The 20,898-nt window shown below is 46.3% G+C and overlaps 1 protein-coding gene across 1 annotated transcript in view; it reads left to right on the forward strand.

Moving 5' to 3' along the window:
- Positions 1-1,611: 1,611 nt before the first annotated feature.
- LOC105698359 (aryl hydrocarbon receptor) overlaps positions 1,612-20,898 on the forward strand; it is a 183,136-nt gene continuing 163,849 nt past the window's right edge. The window contains exon 1 of the mRNA XM_023434930.1: positions 1,612-1,682. Within this exon, the coding sequence (XP_023290698.1) occupies positions 1,627-1,682 (56 nt within the window). The 5' untranslated portion in view covers positions 1,612-1,626. The remainder of the gene's footprint in view (positions 1,683-20,898) is intronic.

The following is a 20,898-nucleotide window of genomic DNA, read 5'->3' on the forward strand; positions in this document are numbered from 1 at the left end:
GTGACGCCGGTGACGGCAACCGCGGTGGTGCGTTCCAAGTTTTCCCTTGCCCCGGAATTTGCTCTGGCATCCAAAGGCCATGATCCGTGCGTGGGTGGTTATGGTGCAGCGAGGGTGGAAGCTTTGAGAAACGTGACACCGGTTGGAGCCACTTTGCGCCATTGGGAGGCAACTTCGGAAGATCGGATGACGAGCGAGGCCTCGCCCGACGAGGACTGAGACTACCCGGAGGACTTTGAGACATTTTGACAGCGTGGGTCGGGATCCCGCGAAGTCAATGACACGGTGAAGTTCGTGGCTGCCCAGAAATATCTAGCCGATGGATGAATTGGACTTTGCGAAATCATGAACTGCTGACTCAAAACCTCCAATGACTGAATTCGGTTGGGTTTTGCCGATCTCAAGGCTTCTAAGTTTACGATATTTTTTCACCCTGTGGAATGTTCAAGTTCGGAAGAAAGTGCGTTGATGGCCCCTCGTAACGTAAATACATTCGTACGGTAGCTCGGGTGAACCTATTACTCTTCCGGGGACAGAACGTACTCGGAAGGTCTCATTATCGGTGATCCGATCGTTGCTCAACCGTGCAGTCGGCGTTGTTTCGTTCATAGCTGTCCACCGGTCGCCAGACCGTCGAATGACTCTTTCCTGGTACGACTATATTAAATATCTGTGCCGGATTCAACAAACGTATGCGAGATTAAAATACGTTCAACGCAGATATCGAGCCCGATGAGCCGTTAAACCCGCCAGAGAGAAGAAGAATCGTGCAATGAGAAAGGTGGTACCTGTTCAAAAGTGTTCCAAATCGGGAAACGAATCAGCGATCCTTTCAGGAGCAGAACGTGTTCCCCTGTTCAAACCAATCTCCAGGTACCTTCTTAAAATCCGTGAACTATAAAGAAACGTCAAGTTGAACAGGCCCGAACTAAGATCAAGCCATCGTCGTGTACCTGATACGCTCTCGGCTGTCGAACCAGTCCACTGATCCACGTGCAAATCAACGTTTCCAGGGACCAAAAGCAGTTGTGCGCGATCGGTTCTCATTTTTGATCCACTCGTGGCCAACGTAGAAATCCAGTTTCTACAAAATCCCCCACCTCCCGATACAAGGGACCCAGACCCCTGGACTTGGGACTTGCCATCTCGGCCCTCGTGTCGATCGGCTAGATCGCCATTTGGGCGGTTTGTGTCCGGTCAGCGAGGCGGTCAGCAAGGCTGTCACCCGGCACGAAGTTGCAGCTGTCACCGCTGCAACATCGGACCGAACAGCAGTTGGTCGCGACAGCGGAGAATGACGTAACGGCGGAAACGCCGTCAGCAGGAAGCGGTGCCACGGTTTGCACGGTGTACGCCCTGGACAGAACAGCCCCAGGGCTGGGGGTCCTCGGGGGCGTCGGCGGTGGCCCGGTAGGCCCGGTAGGCCCGGGGGTCGTCGGAATCTGCGGGCCACCTACGGCCCCGCTTACGCCGACGGATTACGTTACGGCGACATGTTACCCACCAGGGTCGACGCTCACCCTGACGGCCTCGCACCCCCAGCCCAGTCCCGTCGTTGAGGCCACCATGACGCCGACCTCGGCGCCGGCACCCACCGCCGTGTCGGGATCCAACAACCCCGTCGCGATGAGCCAGCTGGGCACCGTCTACGCCACCAAGAGACGACGTCGGAATGGAAAAAGGTTAGTCGTCGACCTCGGGACGTAAACCGAGAGAACCGTTCATTTCATTCTGGGGGCACTTTGTAGGGTGGTTCTTTTTGAAATTCCATTCCACCTGAATAAACTCCTTGGAACGATCGAGGTATTCGCATTCTGCCCTGGTCAAGCCTATTTTCGTACACGGAAGAATTTAAAAGAAGTAGGGCAGGGGTTAATTAACTTTTGAGGAACGCGGATGCGAATCTAGTCGTGGAAAAGGTTGAAAGTTGAAGAGCGAATCGTACCTTTTGACCTCCGAGATGGAACCGGGTTTGACGGTCGATGTTTCTCGACATTGCTGTTAACATTGCCATTAACATTGACATTGCTGGGACGATTGCAGTCGTCGAGGCTCGAAAGCACTGATGTTAATGATTGAGATAAGCCAAAATGTACGGAAAGAACGACCTCCGCGGAAGCCTCAGATCCTTGAAGATCGAATGTTGGGGGTGGTTCCTTGGGGCCGAGTTAAAGTCGAGGTCTTCTAGGACTGCATGGGCGAGGACCGTTTGGCCAGTCTTCGATTTGAATCGTTTGTTTTGGAATTGCTCCTCTATTTGGTGGTCGGCTCGTATTCCGACCGTCGGTCTCGCGGCCTCGTTTCGGCAGCGGCGCGCGTTTCCGCGTGGACGGTTCTCGCGCAATGTGTTTTCGTTCATGGTAGCCGGCCCTGAGGTCGGCCTGCGGTTGTCCCTCGTCCTTTTTGTCGGGGGTATCCTTTACCGAGCAATTTCGAAAGCCCATCTTGCCCCGGGAAATTTCTCCAGAAAAGCTGGAAACGATCCTCGCGTATCCATTCCTCCAGAGAATTTTCTAGCCTCGATCTTAGGGCTCCATAAATTCCCCCACGACTTTCGGTCTTCTAGAAAAGGTGGTAGGTTGTTCAGGAGGGAGTCGCGGATTTGACCGTCTTCTTTAACGGTAAATATCGAACGATTTAATATGTGCTTTCAAATGGGAGATAAAATATTTTTCCCACCAAATGGTGTCATTTAACCGAACCCGGCAACTATTGTGCACATCGTACAAGTTTGCTCAGGGTAACGGAAGAAAGTTTGAACGCGAGATTATTTCCTAGTATTGCGATCCGGGATCGGTAATGCCCTCGGCCGGGATTTGTTGCTAAATTGTGAGGTTATGCTACTTAATAATAGTCCTTGCTGACTAAGTAAGGGAACTCATTAAACTAGCCCTAATCGTTTGCTGGGGTTCCTTAGGGGGGTTTAAAAGTTGCCAGGAAGAAGAAAGTTTGATTGGTCAGGTGTGAGACCGGCTTTGGCGAAAAAGCCTGCGCGCCGCGGCACTTGCGGATGCCCTTCCTCGGGCCTCTCGTTTCTTCTCGTCGTCATCAATGGTGCCGTAACCTCGAGATCCGGAGTAAGAAGTTACTCAGCCTAGGGGAATGGTTCGAGCTACGAAGGAAAAGCCACCAGAAGAACGCTCTAATCTGTCTGATCTTCCGCGACTAAGCACACGCACGAATTCGCGGGTCCTATACCCTCTACGCAAAACCTTTTAAATGAAGTACGGAATCGTGGGTGAGCATGGTATATCATATATTGAACACCAGCATGCCTCGATATGTGCAAGTAGAAATTTGTAAAAACACCCTTTACCCCTTTTCACCCCCTGAAAGGTTGGTTAGGGTGAAATTCTGAAATTGCTTTTTAGGACTGTACGTGTACTTTTTTTTAGGTAATAACTAAGTCGATATCTTAGCGGGCTTGAGAGATATTAAGAAATTTGTAAAAACACATTTTACCCCCTTTTCATCCTCTTAGGGGTTGAATTTCGAAAAATTCCTTCTTAGGGAGCATCTATGTTACAAAAGGAACTTAACCCCCAATCTCACGTTTTTATGCGCAGGGATTTGGGCTGGAGTCAGTCAGTTAGTGAACGTGTGGTATTTGGCTTATACATATGCATATATATATGTATTATACACGTATATATGTGTATACAATATTGTACAATGCAATCCATTAATGGGATATGTGGAGATTTCTTCAGCCCTGCAATTTCTCCCTCCACGCGGTCTACGAGTAAAAATTCCCGATCTCAGTCTAACTTCTTAATTTCCCATTTTTAATTAATTAGTTTATAGACGGAAGGTTCAATCTGATTTAGTTTACTAAGAACCTTAGAGTTCACTTTCCACGATAGAACTTCGAAGTTTTCGTAATGTTTAAATTAAATCGAAGACCAAACATCTTAGAACAGCATGGTTATTCCATTTCATACAAGTTAGTCCTGAAAATCTTCAAACTATTAGATATTGGAGAAGGATGGGGAAAATGAAAACAATTGATCATAGTTTTGATTTTTTTATTATGTACTTTGAAACCTAGAGAAACATGATTACAATGTAATAATTCACTCGTAAAAAGTATAACCTGAAATATGAAAAATTAAAAATTACAATTTATGTTAATAATTTATTTAAAAAGTGCGTTTCTAGAGACAGGGGTAGAGGGGAAGATATTGAGAATGACTCGAGGCTCGATGGAATATTTGAAAATTGAGGTTTCCGAGGTTTAACCGAATCTCGATTTAATGCTCGTTTATACCTCAACCCTATAAAAGAGACATAAATGTATGTTGAGGTTCGGACGAGACTGGTTTCATTAATATCTTCTTATTTAAAATTTTTGTATTATATTTCAAATACTTACGTGCGTTTATAATACTCACACGAGGTAAACATTTTCGACCGGGATTTATCACCAATCCACCACAAGTATTGGGCAGCGTTATAAAAGGGATTTTTGCCGAAAGTGATGGGTATCGTCATCATTGTTTCAGTTTCCATTCGAGATGGATAACGTATCTCTCTTCGTATGTGTAACCATTCAGCCTTGCGTACATAGCTCGCACAATGATACTCGGTATTTCCTCGTCACGATAGGATTAATGTACCTTTTTGTTCTTGCGGCGACGCGTCCGGCCTCAAGAAACTTTTAATGGAACGTACCCGTCTAATAACTAATTTAACTTGTATTAAATTTCGGGTCATTTATCACACGATTAAATCTTCCCTCGTCGTTTAGTTAGATCGGTCACATTGGCGAGTCGTTGATGGTGCCGGTCGTCGGGTTAGGCGAAGAGGAAAAGTAAAACCATAGAATAACTCTCTAGAAGTAGGAAATGACGAAGAAAGTATAACGTCGATTTGCAAAGAAAGGAACATAGAAATAATTAACTCTGGCTAGGGACGTGTTTGAAACAATCGTTGAAAATAATCCTCAAGGTGTCGCGACTACCTTCCCCGGATAGTCAAAGTGATGAAAAGTTTGCATCAAATTTGCCTCATAAAAGATCATGAAATGAGTCTTGAGGGTGTTGCTTATGAATCCTCATTTGCAACTCGTATCTGCAGTGTACAATAACAAATAAAAAATACTTAAATACGAAACAAAGTTAAGTACATGCAATGTCTCAATGTTTGTACGCATATATACAGTCAAATTTATCTCACGCGTTGCAGATAAAGAATTGCAGCATCTGTAGCTCATATTTGATAATGACGAATTTCTATGAGTTCAGAACATCGTTACTATTACAAGCTGTGATTACGTTTCCACATTCCTTCCAGGTGTTCGAATTTAAAATGCGCGACCAAGAATGCGTTTTTCCTTCCCTGGATTACGCGAAAGAGAAAGATAGTTGAATCAAGTAATATTCTAGTAAGGGGAAACGGTGAAGAATGTAAAACGTCGAGTTAGAAAGAAAATGACGAAGGATAAAACATCCTGGCTAAGAACACGCTTGAAACAAATAATGAACGAAATTTCTAAAGTGTCGCGATTGCCTTCGGGACGTCGTCAATATCAGAAGCCGCGATTACCTTTCCACGTCCCTTCGGGATATCCGAATTTCAAATCCAAACCCGAGGATGCGTTTTTCCTTCCCGGGACCAGGTGTCCGTAGGGTAACCGAGCAAAAGGTTCGAAAACGATCTCAGAGTTTTTCAAGAGTTCCCTGATGAGGCCCCAAAGACAAACGTCCTCAACGTCGGGCGAAGAGGACTTCTCTCGTTTCCCGCAACCTCGACAAGCGTCCAAAGTGGCAGTTCCACCTCAGCTATTTTACCGAAAGGACGAGCCCCGTCTTAACGACCGAACGAGCGATAAACCCCGGTAAATGGGGTTTTAAGCAAAAGATCGGTGATCCATCCGAAACGAGCGCTCTCGCGTAGCTTCGGCCGAGGGGTTCCCTGGCGGTGAATCGCCCTCGGGACAGCCCAAATTTCTGGCCCTTTGGCCCATCTCCTGGAGCACTTTGGGAACCAGGAACTCTGCTGGGCCCTGCCATTTTGACGCAAACTAAACCGGCCAGAGAGCTGCCCGAAATCACTGTTGTTGACCCACCGCGGCCGCCCTGCGGCGCAGCGCAAGTACGGCCTCTTTCGAGGATGCACCGAGAAAAGGGTTTCGTTTTGGCCGACAATTGCGGATTTGAAAGAGAAGAGACGCTCCGTCAAAAAAGGAATGAACGGTTCTATAAGGGGAAGCCGTGTAGACATTCGTAGAAATTCTAAAACCAGTTACGGCGAGCTCAATAAATACAAAATGGTGTAATGCACGTTTTATATACGTAAACGCAGTGGAAATACAGGGTGGGGGTAAAAGACAAGGTCAATCGCGCATGGATTGTTCCTCTGCATGAAATATATATTTATGAAGAAATGTTGATCTGTTGCGGGTAGGTATTCGATGCGTTTATTCCTAGTCGAAAAGAAACACAAATTTTAACGTTTTTACTTTAATGGAAACCACAGAGGTCAATTATGAACAATTTTTTATGTTTGGATCATAACGTTAACAGGACGTTTGCGAATTTTGTTTATTCCAAGAATCTGATACGTGTTTTGACTACATACTCACTTATAAATGCTTAATGGTAAATGTTTAAACGACGTTCATGTTACGCAATTGTAACTGTAGTTTCATAAACTTATAATAGATGCAACATCAACGTTGAATTTCACCTAAAAAGGATGGTCATTAGAACGTATAAAACACATTATCCTACTTCTAAACGTATATTCCACTATTTTTTGTTTATTTTGAAGATGTCCGGCGACTAGTTGCCCCAATAGTGATTAGTGTGAAATTTCTTAATTAAAATTAGTTAATCTCGGCTCAATGAAACCCATGTTCCAAAAATTAGGTTAATCGTTGTTAGATAATCACCCGAAGTTGAGTGATTAACTGTAATCAAGCGTTAGGTAATTCTTAATTAAGAATGTTAATTTGAATGTGGTGCAACTGGTCCTTATAGGTCTTTCGGATAGTGTACTTTTCCCCTGTTTACAAGAGTCTATTTTCTACATTTGGAGCCATCACCACAAAAAGTGTTTCGGGTGAATTGACATTTCGGAACTAAATTCAATATTTGGGATTTAAGTTTAAGTCACTCGACGGTGACTTTACGAGGATGTAATAAATATTTTTTAATATTATATAACTTACAATTATATCGCTTGCATCACGATGACACAAGAAAGTGATACTTCGGAAAGAGCAACATCTTTTTTCATGAATTTTAACAACCTAATTAGTACAAAAAAGGATCTCGCACGTTGCACACACCTGGGAAGAAAATCTCAGAAGCGTACAACACTGCGATCGGACGGAGGTAGTCGCGACTCCTTGAGTTATGACCGAAAAGTAAGAAAGGTCGGGCAAAGTGCATTCGTCGTTACGAAATGTATAATTGGCCACGGCCCAAATCGAAGAAAAGATCCCTCGGCATCGACTAAACCCTTCTTTGCGCGTCAGCTCGATGCCGGCAGGGGAGAACAGGCCCTGGGTCTAAAAGGGCGAATGACAATGGCGGACTTTAACGATCCTGGCATTCGGCGCAGTTCGCGCTCGAACTTTTCCCCCAAAAGTTTACGAAGGTTCGGGGAATGCGCCCTCTCTTGGCGGCCTCCACTGGCTAATGACAGCAGCTTCTATAATTTGGAGAGTTTTTGAGCGAACAGCCAAATTGCCGGCGAAGGGAGGGATTACTGTTATTACACACCGACTGCGGACTCGGTCGAACCTGATTATACTTTAGTCAGTCCGAGGACTATCTGACTGTCAGCTCTCTTTTCAGGGTGCTCCTAACCCCAGCCTTCCCGTTTCGTCGACCAGTCGAAGGAAACGCGCGTATTCCCATCTGTTGAAGGAATGCGACAGTTTCGAGCATCGGCATCGTCAGGTTTTGATTATCAAAAGTCTCTTTGATGTCGACCCATGTGAAAAACTTACCAGGAAATCCTGGAGATTATCTAGGCTCCAGGTAGGACTTTTCATTAAGAATTCCCAACCATGGCCAAGGTAGACCCTGGGTAGGACTTGGTCCTCCATATAAGACTACTTTTACCGTCAACTTAAAACCTAATTAGCATTTAATTAGTCACCCAAGATAATTTTATCGAAGCTTTCCCCGATAGCACCTAGTTAGAACCTACTTAAAATTTAATTATGCATCATCGGGATTTCGTCCGATTCTTCCTTTATTGAGCCGACATAGGATGTCCTAGCTAGGCCATACACAGGAAAGCGTGACATCTAGTGTAGATCCTACATTGATAAGTTGGCATTCTAACTACTTCCAAACTAGCGCCCTTGCAGATTTTATTTTTTGCATAGGTCCTGGGTAGGATTTGGTCCTCCATGCGACACCTTTTCCCGGTTAATATCAAGTTAAGACCTAATTAGGGTTTAATATAACATCCAAGCCAAATTTATCTAAGCTTCCCCTGTCAACGCCTAGCTAGGATCTACTTAAAATTTATTTATGCATCAACGTAATTTTGTCTGATTCTCCATCTGGACGATTTAGGCTAGCTAGGCCGTACATAGAAAAGGGCGACATTTCAATATAAGTCCTTCATCGGTAAGTCGGCATCTTAGTTGGCGTCTTTCTAGTTTTTCTACAAGGCGAGTCCCTTAACAGTATCTAAAGAAATTACTCCGTGACTCGTAAGCTTTGTCAGTAAAGTAAACCATTCATTTCCCGAGCTTTATTTCTGATGTTAGGAGGCTCTAGATGCGAGTCCATTCGATAAAAGCACACGTTCTCGCAAAAAGAATGACACTTTCTGTGAGGCGCGATGAAATTCAGGTATCGTTTGGACAAGATTATCAAAAGTCGAGTATCTTCCAAATCGTTGAGCCTCTTCGGTCGTTTGATCCACCGCTCCGTAGAGGATGAAGTTTGACGTCTGCGATCTCCCCATAGGTGCCTAATGGCAAAAGTTGAAGAACCTTCGAGAAAGGGGTCAATGCACGACCGATGGACCGCATCGGCTTGGGTTTGGGCTGATTAGCCTTTAAGTAATTGCCCAGCATCCTTATGGGCTTCTAACATCAGTTTATGGCCTTGTAATGAACCTGTTCCCGAGACCTTTGCTCCGATCCTTCGGTTCGCGAACCTTTCGTCTTCTGCATGCTTGATCCAATCCTAGGGCGACAATATGGTTGGCCGTTAACAAAGAGCGTTTCTAATTATACGGAACAGAAATTACAGCGCATCATCCCCCTGGTTGATTTTTGAACCCCTATGAACCCAATTATGGCAGCTTCAAAGGTTTCGCAATTATTCGCCTTATTCGTTCCTTACATTTTAAATTTCAATCCTTGGTGTTTTCTATGTGCCTATCGTAAAGCTATGTACCAGTCGCTTATTAATTCGGCCGCTAAGGCAATGACTTTTATTTTCCCACCACATTTTATACGTACCTACGTATCGTAACTTTATAGGGCCCCCTCTCCTCGGGGTCATATGCATTTCGCTCTCTTGAGACGAGACCATTATATCGGCGGATGGCTCGTAACTCCCATAACCGGCCACACCCAGCAGATTTAACACCTCGCAACCAATTACAACGATAGCCCGTGTCGCACGCCCGATTGCCGAGCATTACCATGCACTCCGGTGCTTCTTCAGTGAATTATCCCCGCGCAAATTATCCGAGACCAATGAACCGGGACGAATTCCGGCGGATCGTCTCCACGGACGATTAAACGTCCATCGGGAACGCTCATCTCGAATGACTGCCAGTGGATTTCAAGTTTTTCCACTAAAGCCAAACTCCTATCGTTCGAGTGATCCAGATAGTCCAAAGTTCTCTTCCAGAAACGATCACCGATGAGTTCAATCCGGAGTAATGCCGTTCCATGATTTTGTTTCCTGACTACAATCATCGGACTATACGTCAAATTTCACATCACCGTCGAATCAATACCGCTCCTATGAAAAAATTAATTCTTTCACCCGGACGTACACTTGCCAAGGTTTCAAATAGTATCCACCTGAACTTTATGAAGAAGGATGAAACATTATAACTTCGGCACGTTTATCAAGAAAAAGGACCGGTTTTAATGCTCTTTGAAGTTGACCGGGTCTATTCGACATGGGATAGGACACGATCGGACGAGAAATAGGAAAAGCCCAAGTTCGCGGTGACGTTCGAAGTCTCTTTTGGGGGTTTTCGCGGCGTCCGTGGAATATCTCTGTTGGGTCGTTCCGGTCCGCTTAAGGCCCGTCCGCGAAAAGGTTACGGAGTACCGTGAATAGAGCCATAACGAAGTGAAACGTGCAGGTGAATTTATGCCGCAGGGTCGGACTCGAGCTGGGCCTGGTCCAAACTCGGCACTCGGCCACTTCTCGGGCCCAAAGTGCCCGGAGGACCCAAACTCGACGCGATTCCTCGGCTCGCGAGCACCGCCGATTTTACTGCCCTGTAAAAAATTAGGCGCCCCTCTGGCCCCCCTCTTGTTTACGAGGTTGCGTTCATTGCCTTCGACTTGGAACACTGGGCCTCATGAATGGACGTTTTACTTTCATCGCGTTCTTGACCAAGGTGGGTTTCTTTCGTTACTCGGAAGATCCTGACCAAGTGCGTATTTTTCATCGATCATCATTTTACCTCTGTAGGAGAGTAGGAACGGACGAACGGACGCGAACAAGCCGAAACGTTGAAGTTTTGCTCATTGAACGTTTTCACAACGTTGACGAACGTTGACCACGAAACGCGAAGAGATAGCAATTCTTGTTATAATTGCACTTTGGATACTGCAGAGCTTGTTTCCAATTAACGCAACTGGCCAGTTGAAATAACGAGGAAGTGTTGAAACGCGGGTCTGACGGAATAGCACATTATGTTCATTGAAGGTATCTGTTGATTGAATGTCAGATGAGCATTGTCTTTCCTGTAATCATATCCGGACTGTCAGCCAAACTTTCGTCATAGCGAACATCGGTCTCTGGAAATATCAGATGTGGAAATTACGTTCCTAAGAATTCCACAATTATTTGAACATTTTCAAGAACCTACTTCGCCTCTCCGTATCTGCAAGTTTTGCGAGTGACGAGGAACGTTGCTTCCTGATCGAAGACCGAGGGACTATTGGCAGAATGAATCATGATTGTTTAGGAAGGAACGTTATCGAGGAGGATCATTGAAAGGTGACGATTTTGGAAAAAGCGAATTACCAGAAGAAATTCGTGGCTCCGGGAACGAAGTCAGGCGGCCCTGGCAAGTGGCGATGCATCTCCGAGGCCCGCTTCGAGATGCTGCGGTCCAGCCGGCCCCGGTACGGCGCTGTGTGTTTAACTATTCAATAATTCATCCCGCCATTCATCACCAGCCGAGCGTAAAATTTATCTTATTTTTATGTATTGGCCCCCCTCCAACTCGCCGCCATGCATCAACCACTTATTAGTCGCGATTTGTTTAGCCGTGAACGCCGACTGGTCGCCATTGTTTCAAGTCTTTGGCCAGATACCTGACCCGACACGTTTCTAATACGGACGACGGCTTTCAGCCCTGCGGGGAGATTAATAAAAAATGAATGGACCGAATGAACGGTGCTAAGAATGGGCAGCAAGTTAAGACGTTAAGCGCATGGTTAGGATGAAGATTTCAAGCCAGCGATGACCTAACGCTTGGCCGGGTATTCCCCCGATTAATCAATCAAAGAAATTGTAGACACCATTCCCTTGTCTTCGTTTTGACGCGTTATTTGATAATATAGGTATCGATACTTTCCTATGTCAAGATGAAAATCACTGCGGTGTCAGTGAAAAACTCAAATGCTATACGTCGATCATGACTGTCCTGAAAACCTGACTCGGCTTAATCAGAATTCATGCTCGTCCTAGGAAATAGGTTTGCTCTATTCCTGCGCATCTCCACTTATCGCCGAAATGAAGAAACAGGGGCTAATCGGTTTCTAAGAAAATTCCGACGAGGGAATTTCAGCAAATTGGAGATATCTTCAAGAGATTACGTGACTCGTAGTGTTCCGTAGTTAGTACTTCCGGCGCCCGGAGCAGTATTCTTATCCTCCGTCATTACATCACGCTGTATTGTCGTCCGTTTATTGGACTTATGCGACCTAGAGAAAGACCCAGGGGTAACGGGGATGCAGGGGAAGGAAAGAGAGCCTTGATGAGCGTCATTACGAACGGTCAGGGCTGAAGAGCAAGCTCTTTTCTCGGTTACGGTAACTACCACCGGACATAGAAACTGAGTCCTTGCCGAGTCTGCTCCTTTTTCCAAGACAAAACTATTTGTCATCTGTTCGATGCATAAACGTAATTATACCGTTTATTTCATGCCAAACCGGAGAATATATTAAACAGGAAAGGAGTGATCCATCGAGCCGATATTCGATCGTAACGCATGTTCAACATTTCATCGCACATTTATTTAACCGCACATCTAGTCTGTGTTGTCATCATTAAATATGAATAAAAAAGGGAAGGCGTTTCCATTGAAATCGTTGCAAGGCAGGATAAGGCGATTCCAAGTCAAGGCAGGAGTACTCGGAGAGGTGGTTCAGAAATTCGGTTCGGCGAGCGTGAGAGAAGAGCCGAAAGTAGGCAGGGTCCCGAGTCGAAATCGCATTCGCTGTTTTACATGTCCCAGACGAGGCAAGACAGAGGCAGGGCGAGCGAGTGAGGAAACCGACGGTTAGCTCGGTGCGTTGCATCCCTTCATTTCGGGTATCCGCTCGTTTCGGGAGATTTGCATTTCCAGAATGCGAGATCGGGCCACAAGGAGGGCGTATCCGCCATAGTAAAACACAGGGTATAGGGATCCCTCTGCAGGGCTCATCATCCTCGCCTATGGGCCTTTAAGCGGACTTTTCATTATCCTCGTATGTATAAGGTAGCCCGCGCTGCCGGATTATAGGATTACTATTCGGCTGCAACTCTTGGTGCATCATCGATGCCCTGACGACGTGCGGGCCAGATCTTCTCCCTATTCTTTGGATCTTTTGAGCTCGACGAGCCGCCTCCATTTTTCTTCTCAATTATCAAAAAGTTAATTTCAACACCTATAAGGTTATTCCACAAACGCACAATTACTATTCGGCTGCAACTCTTGGGGCATTATCGATACCCTGACGACGTGCGGACCGGATCTTCCTATTCTTTGGATCTTTCGAGCTTGACGAGCCGCCTCGATCTTTCTTCTCGATTAACAAAGAATTAGTTTCAACGCCTACAAGATTATTTCACAGATGCTAAGAGTAAACGGTAGCGTCGACACAAGTTAACGAAATTCGTTTCGGGAATTCGCTTCGGGAGAATGGCATCCACGGAATGCGAGTTCGGGTCACAAGGGGGGCGTATCTGGTCTAGCAAATCACAGGGTATAGAGATTCCTCCACCGGGCTCATCGTCCTCGCCTATGGGCCTTTAAGCGGTCTTTTCATTATCTTCGAATCCGTAAGGTAGCTCGTGCCGTTGAATTGTAGGATCGGTGCATTCGGTTGTAACTCTTGGCGCATCATTGGGATTCGATGCCGCGGACTCCGGCAAAGATGACTTCTTCCCAGCTCTTTGGGTCCTTGTCCACAACAACCCCTCTAAAGTTTCTCCTCGATTAAGCTTTAACTTACCAGTTTTAAGGACTTTGGGTCCTTGTCGGCAACAACCCCTGTAAAGTGTCTCCTCGATTAAGCTTCAATTTACCAGTTTTAAGGACTAAAAATCTACTTTACGTGTACCAGAAGTATAAACACGAGGGAACGATGAATAATTCCAATGCAACTTAGGGAAGTTCTTCTCGGGGACCGTTAGTCGAAGTCCATCGTCTACTTTGACGAGGTCAGGGACAAAAGTGCAGGAAATAAGCCGCGACCCTTTTCCTTCTCCGATAAACGTCTTCGTTTGCCTATTCGAGGTTTGTAATTTAAGCCCTGGGAGAAGTCTGGGATGCGAGGGTACCTATCTCGGTGTGCAAGAAGTTGCTCGGTACCTGTAATAATAATCAGCCCCGCACTGCCTTTGGCAGTGGCTTTATTGATGCAAGTGGTTGCAAGGTCGTTGCACGATGCACCAGGCCCGTACTCCGCACTCTGCACTCTGTACACGGGATGCGGCTCTCTAGCAAAAGTGCATTGCCGAGGGCCGGAGAGGGTGGCGAGCGGGTAACTCGAGCTTGCCCCTCGGTACCCAGTCGCTTACTTAACTTTCAAGGTGCTCTACTTGCAGCGAGTCGATTCGACCCGAGGGGTGGAAAAACTCCTGGGTGCAGAATTAAGAAGCGTGTAATCGATTGCGGTACGTCGGCCTCTGCTGAGCTTTGTCCGGGGATACATGTATACAGCCTAAGAAGACGTATTGCGACCTACGACAAAGTGTACGCGCATCTTTTTATCGTCACCCCAACGATTCTCATCGCGAGTGATACCTTTTACGTAATTATTCATAGTATAAACTAGTTCACAACACGAGACTCCATCTCGAACGAGCCGCTCTGGATTTATCAAGTTATGCAATTTTCTGTGCAACTTCGCAAAGTCGTAGGAAACTACAGGGTTAGAGGGAACTTATATGACATCGGGTACGGTACCATCCCCCCGTCGTTAAGTAGCCGTACACGGAGGAGCTTGGTACATACAACTTTAAGCATTAAGGCGACGATACGCCTGCTTTTATGTACGGTCTCTAGTTTTTCTTTTCCTTTTTATGGGGTAACATCGTTAAGTCTCTGCCTACGAAGGAGTCTCTAGAAGCCTAAGGGTATGGTCGGTCTGCCGAGCTTGCATGCGGATGTAGGGATGCCCCTCTAGAATCGACCCTTCCCCGAGACTTGCGACTATCCCAGGGTAGAACCGGAATAATCGTTGGATTTCAGCTCGGCTCTGAAATCCCTATTTTGGCAAATAATACCAATTTTAGCGAATACTAAAGAATGTATGCCACAGAATTTCCAGAAGTCGGGACACTTCATTTTTTAAGGTCATTAAGGTTTATGTTTCGGCTTTGAAATAAGTCGGATACGTGCCTGGTTGGATTCGGATGGAATACATCGTACGGTATTCACCGCGTTGTATGTGCCGGTACATATCGTATAAGAGCAATCTTCGCGAACCCCGGGCTCTCGAATCGAGATCGACTACCTCGAGCTCGGTTAATGCGACTTCTTCTGTAAGTCTATAACCCGTTGGGTTGCTCAGGAGCGTATGATTACCTGGCGTAGAATCGGATCAGTAAGCCTTTGCGCTAAGAGCTTGCTGCACTCGACGCGTTGTTGGTCTTAACTCCGGCCCGATAACCTTTACTTCGGCGAAAAGAACGAATTGTTCGTGCAGCCATCACGTTTCGTCAGTTTTTACGCGCCAAGGACCTCGAGAAATTATTGTGCCGTCTTGGCGAGGTGACGATTTAAATAGTCGCAACGAATCCGAATTCAGTTTTCGACCTCGGTTACGTTCAGTTGGCATTATCGTTGGGGTGTATGACACGTAGAAGCATCATCTAGAGGCCCAAGTCTTGAAATCAAAATCTACTACCTTAAGTTCAGTAGAATCTTACAATCCGTTTGGTTACTCGGGTGCATATGATTACCTGACGTAGGAGTTGACCAGGAAGTCGCGCTAAAAATTGCTGCATCGTTGCATAGTTGAGTGTGCCTTCTTTTTAATACCCTCCACGTCAACTAAAACGTGGAATTTTAATGCAATTGCAATATTTCCTTGAGTTTTATGCCTGGAAGGATTTGCAAAGATTATTATCATCTTTGAGTTTTTGACATAGACGAACACAACGAATCCGAATTTTCACATAGACGAATACAACGAATCAGTCGTCGTGTCCGGTTGCATTCAGCCGGCATCCATCATACGTGCAGAACACGAAGGTGTATGTTACATAAAAGCACCATCCACGAACCCTGAGTCATAAAATCAAAATCACCTGTTCCAAGTTCAATTAACGCGACTTCCCCACTAGGTTTATAATCCATTTGGTCATTGATAAGCGTTTGATTATTTGCCACAGAAGTTCACCAGCAAATCTTCGCGTTAACAATTTGCTGCACTTGATGCGTCGTTGAGTTTGATTTCTTCTCGGTACTCATTGCATTAGCTAAAGTAGGGGATTGTAGTGCAACTGCAACGTCTTGGATTTTACGTTCGATTGGACTTTTAAAGATCGTTAATCGTCGTATTCGAGTTTGTGGCATATATAAACACAAAGAGCCCAAATTCAGGCCTCGTGCTTGGTTGCATTTGGGTTTCCCACATCGTATGCCCAGAACGCGTCGGTGTACGCCGGATAAAAGCACCATCTACGAGGCCCAGGCCCTCAAATCGAGATCAGCTACCTCGAGCACGGTTAACGCGACTTCTCCTGTAAGTCTGTAACCCGTTGCGTCGCTCAGGAGCGTATCATTATCCCGCCCAGTGGCTAGCTAGGAAGATTACACGTCTGCGCTTAACTTTAGCTCGCTTCGCGATGGACTAAAGCTTTGCTCGGCAAGAAACGCCGATTTCAGCAGGGCGGATACGTCGAGGGAGCCCGCGACCGAAAGCTCCGCCGTGTTGGTCCCCCTGGTGCCCTCGGGCCCCGAATCAACCGAGGCTTCTGCAGCTTGGCGCCTATGTTAACGTTCTACCCTACGATCTTACCATGTACGCGTAATTAACAAGTGGGCCAGGAAGGATGACTGGCAAATCGGCGGCGGCATTATCCGCAACAACCTCTGGGGCCTTTGTGCGCCGAAAGGATCGAGGCCTCCGAAAATTTAGGCCCTGAAACTCCTGTTTGATGGCAGGGGTGAGCATCGTCCAAGACGAACAGTAAATGAACCATTTTTTAATATCTAATAGGTCGAAGCAACACGGAGGTAGCTGTCGTCGCTTTGCATTCGGATTAAGAAGTGTTGAATACTTGGCGTCGGCTTGGATATGATGTTCCTTTTAAAAAATAAATTTTCTTCCTTCCTAACGTCGGATCCATAATGAATAGCTCGTCTTCTTGATAGTTAGGCAGTGTTTGGGATATTACAGGAGTGTTAAACTTAGATCTCTTCCATTCCTGCCTCTTTCGTCTTTTACTTCGAACTACGACTTCTCGTTCCGCGGTTTTCACAATGGCGTCGAGCAAGTTCCATCTTTTGAGCGAAGAGCGGTTCCATTTTCCTCGCGCTGAAGATGGCGTCCACCCGGAGCCCCCGGCACTTACGAGGGAAACGTACAATGGGGCACGGGCGTAATTATTAATAATTAATGGCACTTAAACTTTCGGTATGGATATGATACCCGGCGATTTCCAGTTTATTTATGCGAAGGTGAGAATTTACGAGCGCTCGGCTCGTGCGCCGCGTGATTCGTTTTACCTTAGGTATCCGCTCGACGACTCCGCGAAAGAGAGAGACGAAGAGCCCGACGGGAAAACGAGGACGAGGGGGACAGAAGAGAGAAACGGGAAAGAGATATACCGATAGAAGCTGGAGAGGAAGAGGGAACACCCGTGGCATTCCCGTAAAGCTCGTGACCGAAGCTTAAAACCATCCGTAAACGAATTTTTTCCACTCTTTTTTTTACGGGATTAAATAAATATAGAGAGGCAGTAATATGAAATACTCTAAGTAATACGCGAAATACCTTAAATCGATCTTCTTTCTTCGACGTCAGGTTCGGCCAGCCATTTGATGCCGGCCAGCCCTATAAAGAACGGGAAGACGTCTCGATTAACTTTCAATCGAAAATAACGATAATGAACAAGTAACTAAATCCCCTTCGACGGACAACAAACATCCAGCTCGGATATACTCTGGTGGCTATTGTAATTGCAACATTAACGAAGGCATCTAAGAAATTAATGATATTTTTAGATTTAAACAGTGTTGCGTACATACATCATGTCACATTAGATTCAATCTCATACGGTCAGTAATCGGATTTCTTAAATTCTCAGGATTCTCGCCCCAATGCCGAAAACAACTTTCCTTCACGTTTCTTTATCGCTTTACTACGGTTGTAGCAATTTATTTAAAACGTCGAACCGAGCAACGTATATTGCTGTACGGTCACGGTTTAATTCATTCTGAAAAAACTCTTGGATTTGCTAAATTTCCGGTTTCAAATGGTCCAACCCTAATAAACCTATCAAAAAGGTTGACTCCTAGGCAAAAATTTAGTGTAATTTTTCGCGATATTTCTAGCCGTTAAAATTTCAATGGCCGCTAGGGTACGTATCCGTAGAAAATGAAACGTGCGCCGAGTGACGTTTAGAATAAACGGATGTAGCGTTCCGTTGAGGGCCGTGATCTCGTTCGAGACGTTGCCGCGTCTCTTGCCACGCGTTTAAATTATTTCAGCGCGCGTACGTATGCACGTATATTGTTTAAATCACGGCACCCACTACCGCTCGCGGTATCGGAACCGTGTCATTACATCCCGGCAAGTGGCACCCCTCGGCGCGTCTCTTTTCCGCGGTCGGTTGGCGGCATCCGTCGCCCTCCCTCGCTCGATCCTCGGATCTACCGGTCTTTTCCCCCTGAAAAAAACGGCCCGCTTTGAAGAATAATCGGTGGGCGCGGTTGCAACGTGATAGTTTGTGCGTATCGAGCGGTCCGGGTCGCCGAGAGATCGGGCCAGCGCCAAAAGGAGGAAGAGGAGCCCGATTCGCGGCGACACGGGTCGCACCGTCTCTCTCGTCCGCGTGCCTCGGCCACTCTCTCCGTCCTCCTCCCACCGCCGCCGCGCCGCCCTCGGCAGCGCCTCTCGCGGCCAGCTGCGGAGACTGCGAGGCGGACTCGAGTCGCGCATGCGCGAGACTGGGAACGAGGCAGAAGGGTTACCGAACGAGAGCGCCTAGTAGATGGCAGAGCTGCCGAGAGCCACGCGGCGTGTAAGGTAACTCGACTCTTCGTCGACATACGATCCTCCTTGGAAAAATCCACACGCCACTCACGCCTATGTAAACAAACGGAGATCCAAGCTCGGATTTTGTCCGCTCTTTTCTTTTCGCTCGCTCCTCTTTTCACCCTTTTTTGGTGCCGGGCTACTGCCCCGCCGCGGCTGTCGATGACGGCCGGCTAGGAGAGCTCGTTAGTTAGTTCTGGCGTAGGTGTCGACTGGTTTGGACATCCATGTAGTGGTCCCGCAAGCTGGGCTCGCCCTCCGAAGCGGGCCCGAGACATCGCGACGTAGATAAGTGATCTAGCTACCTTCCGCGCATGCGTCGCTGCTGTCTCATCGGGCGCCGCGGTTGGCGCCACTTTACATAACCTAAAAAATCATCGTAGAATATGGAGAATCGCATCGTTCGTATATCAGTGGCACTTGTTATATGGTTGGATACTTTGTAGGCTATATATGGCGCAGACGTAAAACTAGGGGATGTACGTTGAGTTGTCCTACAACCCAGATAACACCGTTGTATCTGTAAAGATTCTGTATGCACAGTTGTAAATTTGTATTGGATTGGTATGCATTTTTAGAATAATTATTCCTTGATCGTGGGGTATATATTGAATTGTTTTCTTTACGAGGCAGTTCGGAGTAGAGACGAGTTTCGATCCTGGTTTGTAATATAGTAGAAAAAGGAATATTTTCATTTACGAGATGACGGTTTCAACGTGTAAGCTGCTCATTTATTTCCTTCGGGTGGAATGTGGAATATTTACATTCCATGTACAATGTAGGTGAAGAAAATTACCGGTTCGTATTTTTTTTTACAAAGTTTCTTTATACGTTGTTGTTAGGTTAGCTCCCACGTTTTAAAAAACCTATATATGCATTTTCTTCTTGTTGTCCCATTCGAATGGAATTGAAAACTTCTTAGCGGTACTCTGAGCTATTTAAAAAAATTTGCAACCATGCAATCCAATCCGATGCAAAATGTGCGGAACAACCCAAATCGCATGACTTTCGCCCCAAAGGTGTTCCAAGATGACGTCTCGAATAAAGGTTTGCTCACGTATTTAAGAGCATATACTCGTAGACATTTAAGAAAATACATTTCCGTCAGTTTTTCTCAAGAAAATCCTGAATTTCGAACGTCCTCAAAGGTCACTGAACTCGTGGCAACTCTTTAGGAGCGAATTAATGACCACGTCCGTTTTCTTCGAGCCGCAAACGCCCTGCAGGTTGCACCTCTTGCGCGAACATCGGTAGTGTCTTCGAGGAACAAATTCGTTAAGAGGAACATCCCTTTTCTCGTCGTTGTTTTTGGGCCCGTCTTTCTTTTTCTTCTCTTCTTTTTTCTCTCGGAGGGTTGAAGCAACGAGTTGGAAAGCGTTGCAGCGGCTTAAGAGGGCTTCTTGCATCGGGACGAGAACATGAAATTCAGAGTGCGATCCGGTAGATCCTCGGATATCCCGGCGGATATCTTCTGCACCTGCGGCCAACCTAATGCAGCTGTGATCTCCGATACTCCAGGGGTCGTTCCTGGCACTCGGTCGATTCCACGCGGTCGCGATGTAGCGCTGGTCGATCGATTTTAATGATTTTCGCGATCCCTCGGGAACGGCCGGGTCTCAGCTGTCCGGTGTCGTTTTTACGGCGATTCGCGATCGGGACTCTCGATTGGCCGGTCTTGACAATCTCGGGATACGATCACCGACGGCAGTTATTGCCGATCTCGTGGACTTTAACGAACGACTTTGCCTCTTGGTGAACGGACTTATTGGCTCCTACCTACGGATCGATGATAAATCGCTCTATGAGCGATCGATGCGTGATGAGGTTCGCGAGAAAAGGCCGATGAGAAGAGGGGAAGGTGGACAGGAAGATCCGCCGCCGCAACTTTTCGCCAGGAAGATGCAAAGATTTGCAGGGTTCGCCGGTTTCACAACATCGGATGTTTGCCCTTCATTCGGAGGAGTTTTCGCTACGGTGAAAGAATTTTTAAGAGATTATATAGATTTAGGATGAATTTTGTCAACTCACGCGAGAAA

This window comes from Orussus abietinus, unplaced genomic scaffold (assembly GCF_000612105.2).
Source record: "Orussus abietinus isolate OABI.00-Male unplaced genomic scaffold, Oabi_2.0 scaffold70, whole genome shotgun sequence".
Classification (NCBI taxonomy): Eukaryota; Metazoa; Arthropoda; class Insecta; order Hymenoptera; family Orussidae; genus Orussus; species Orussus abietinus.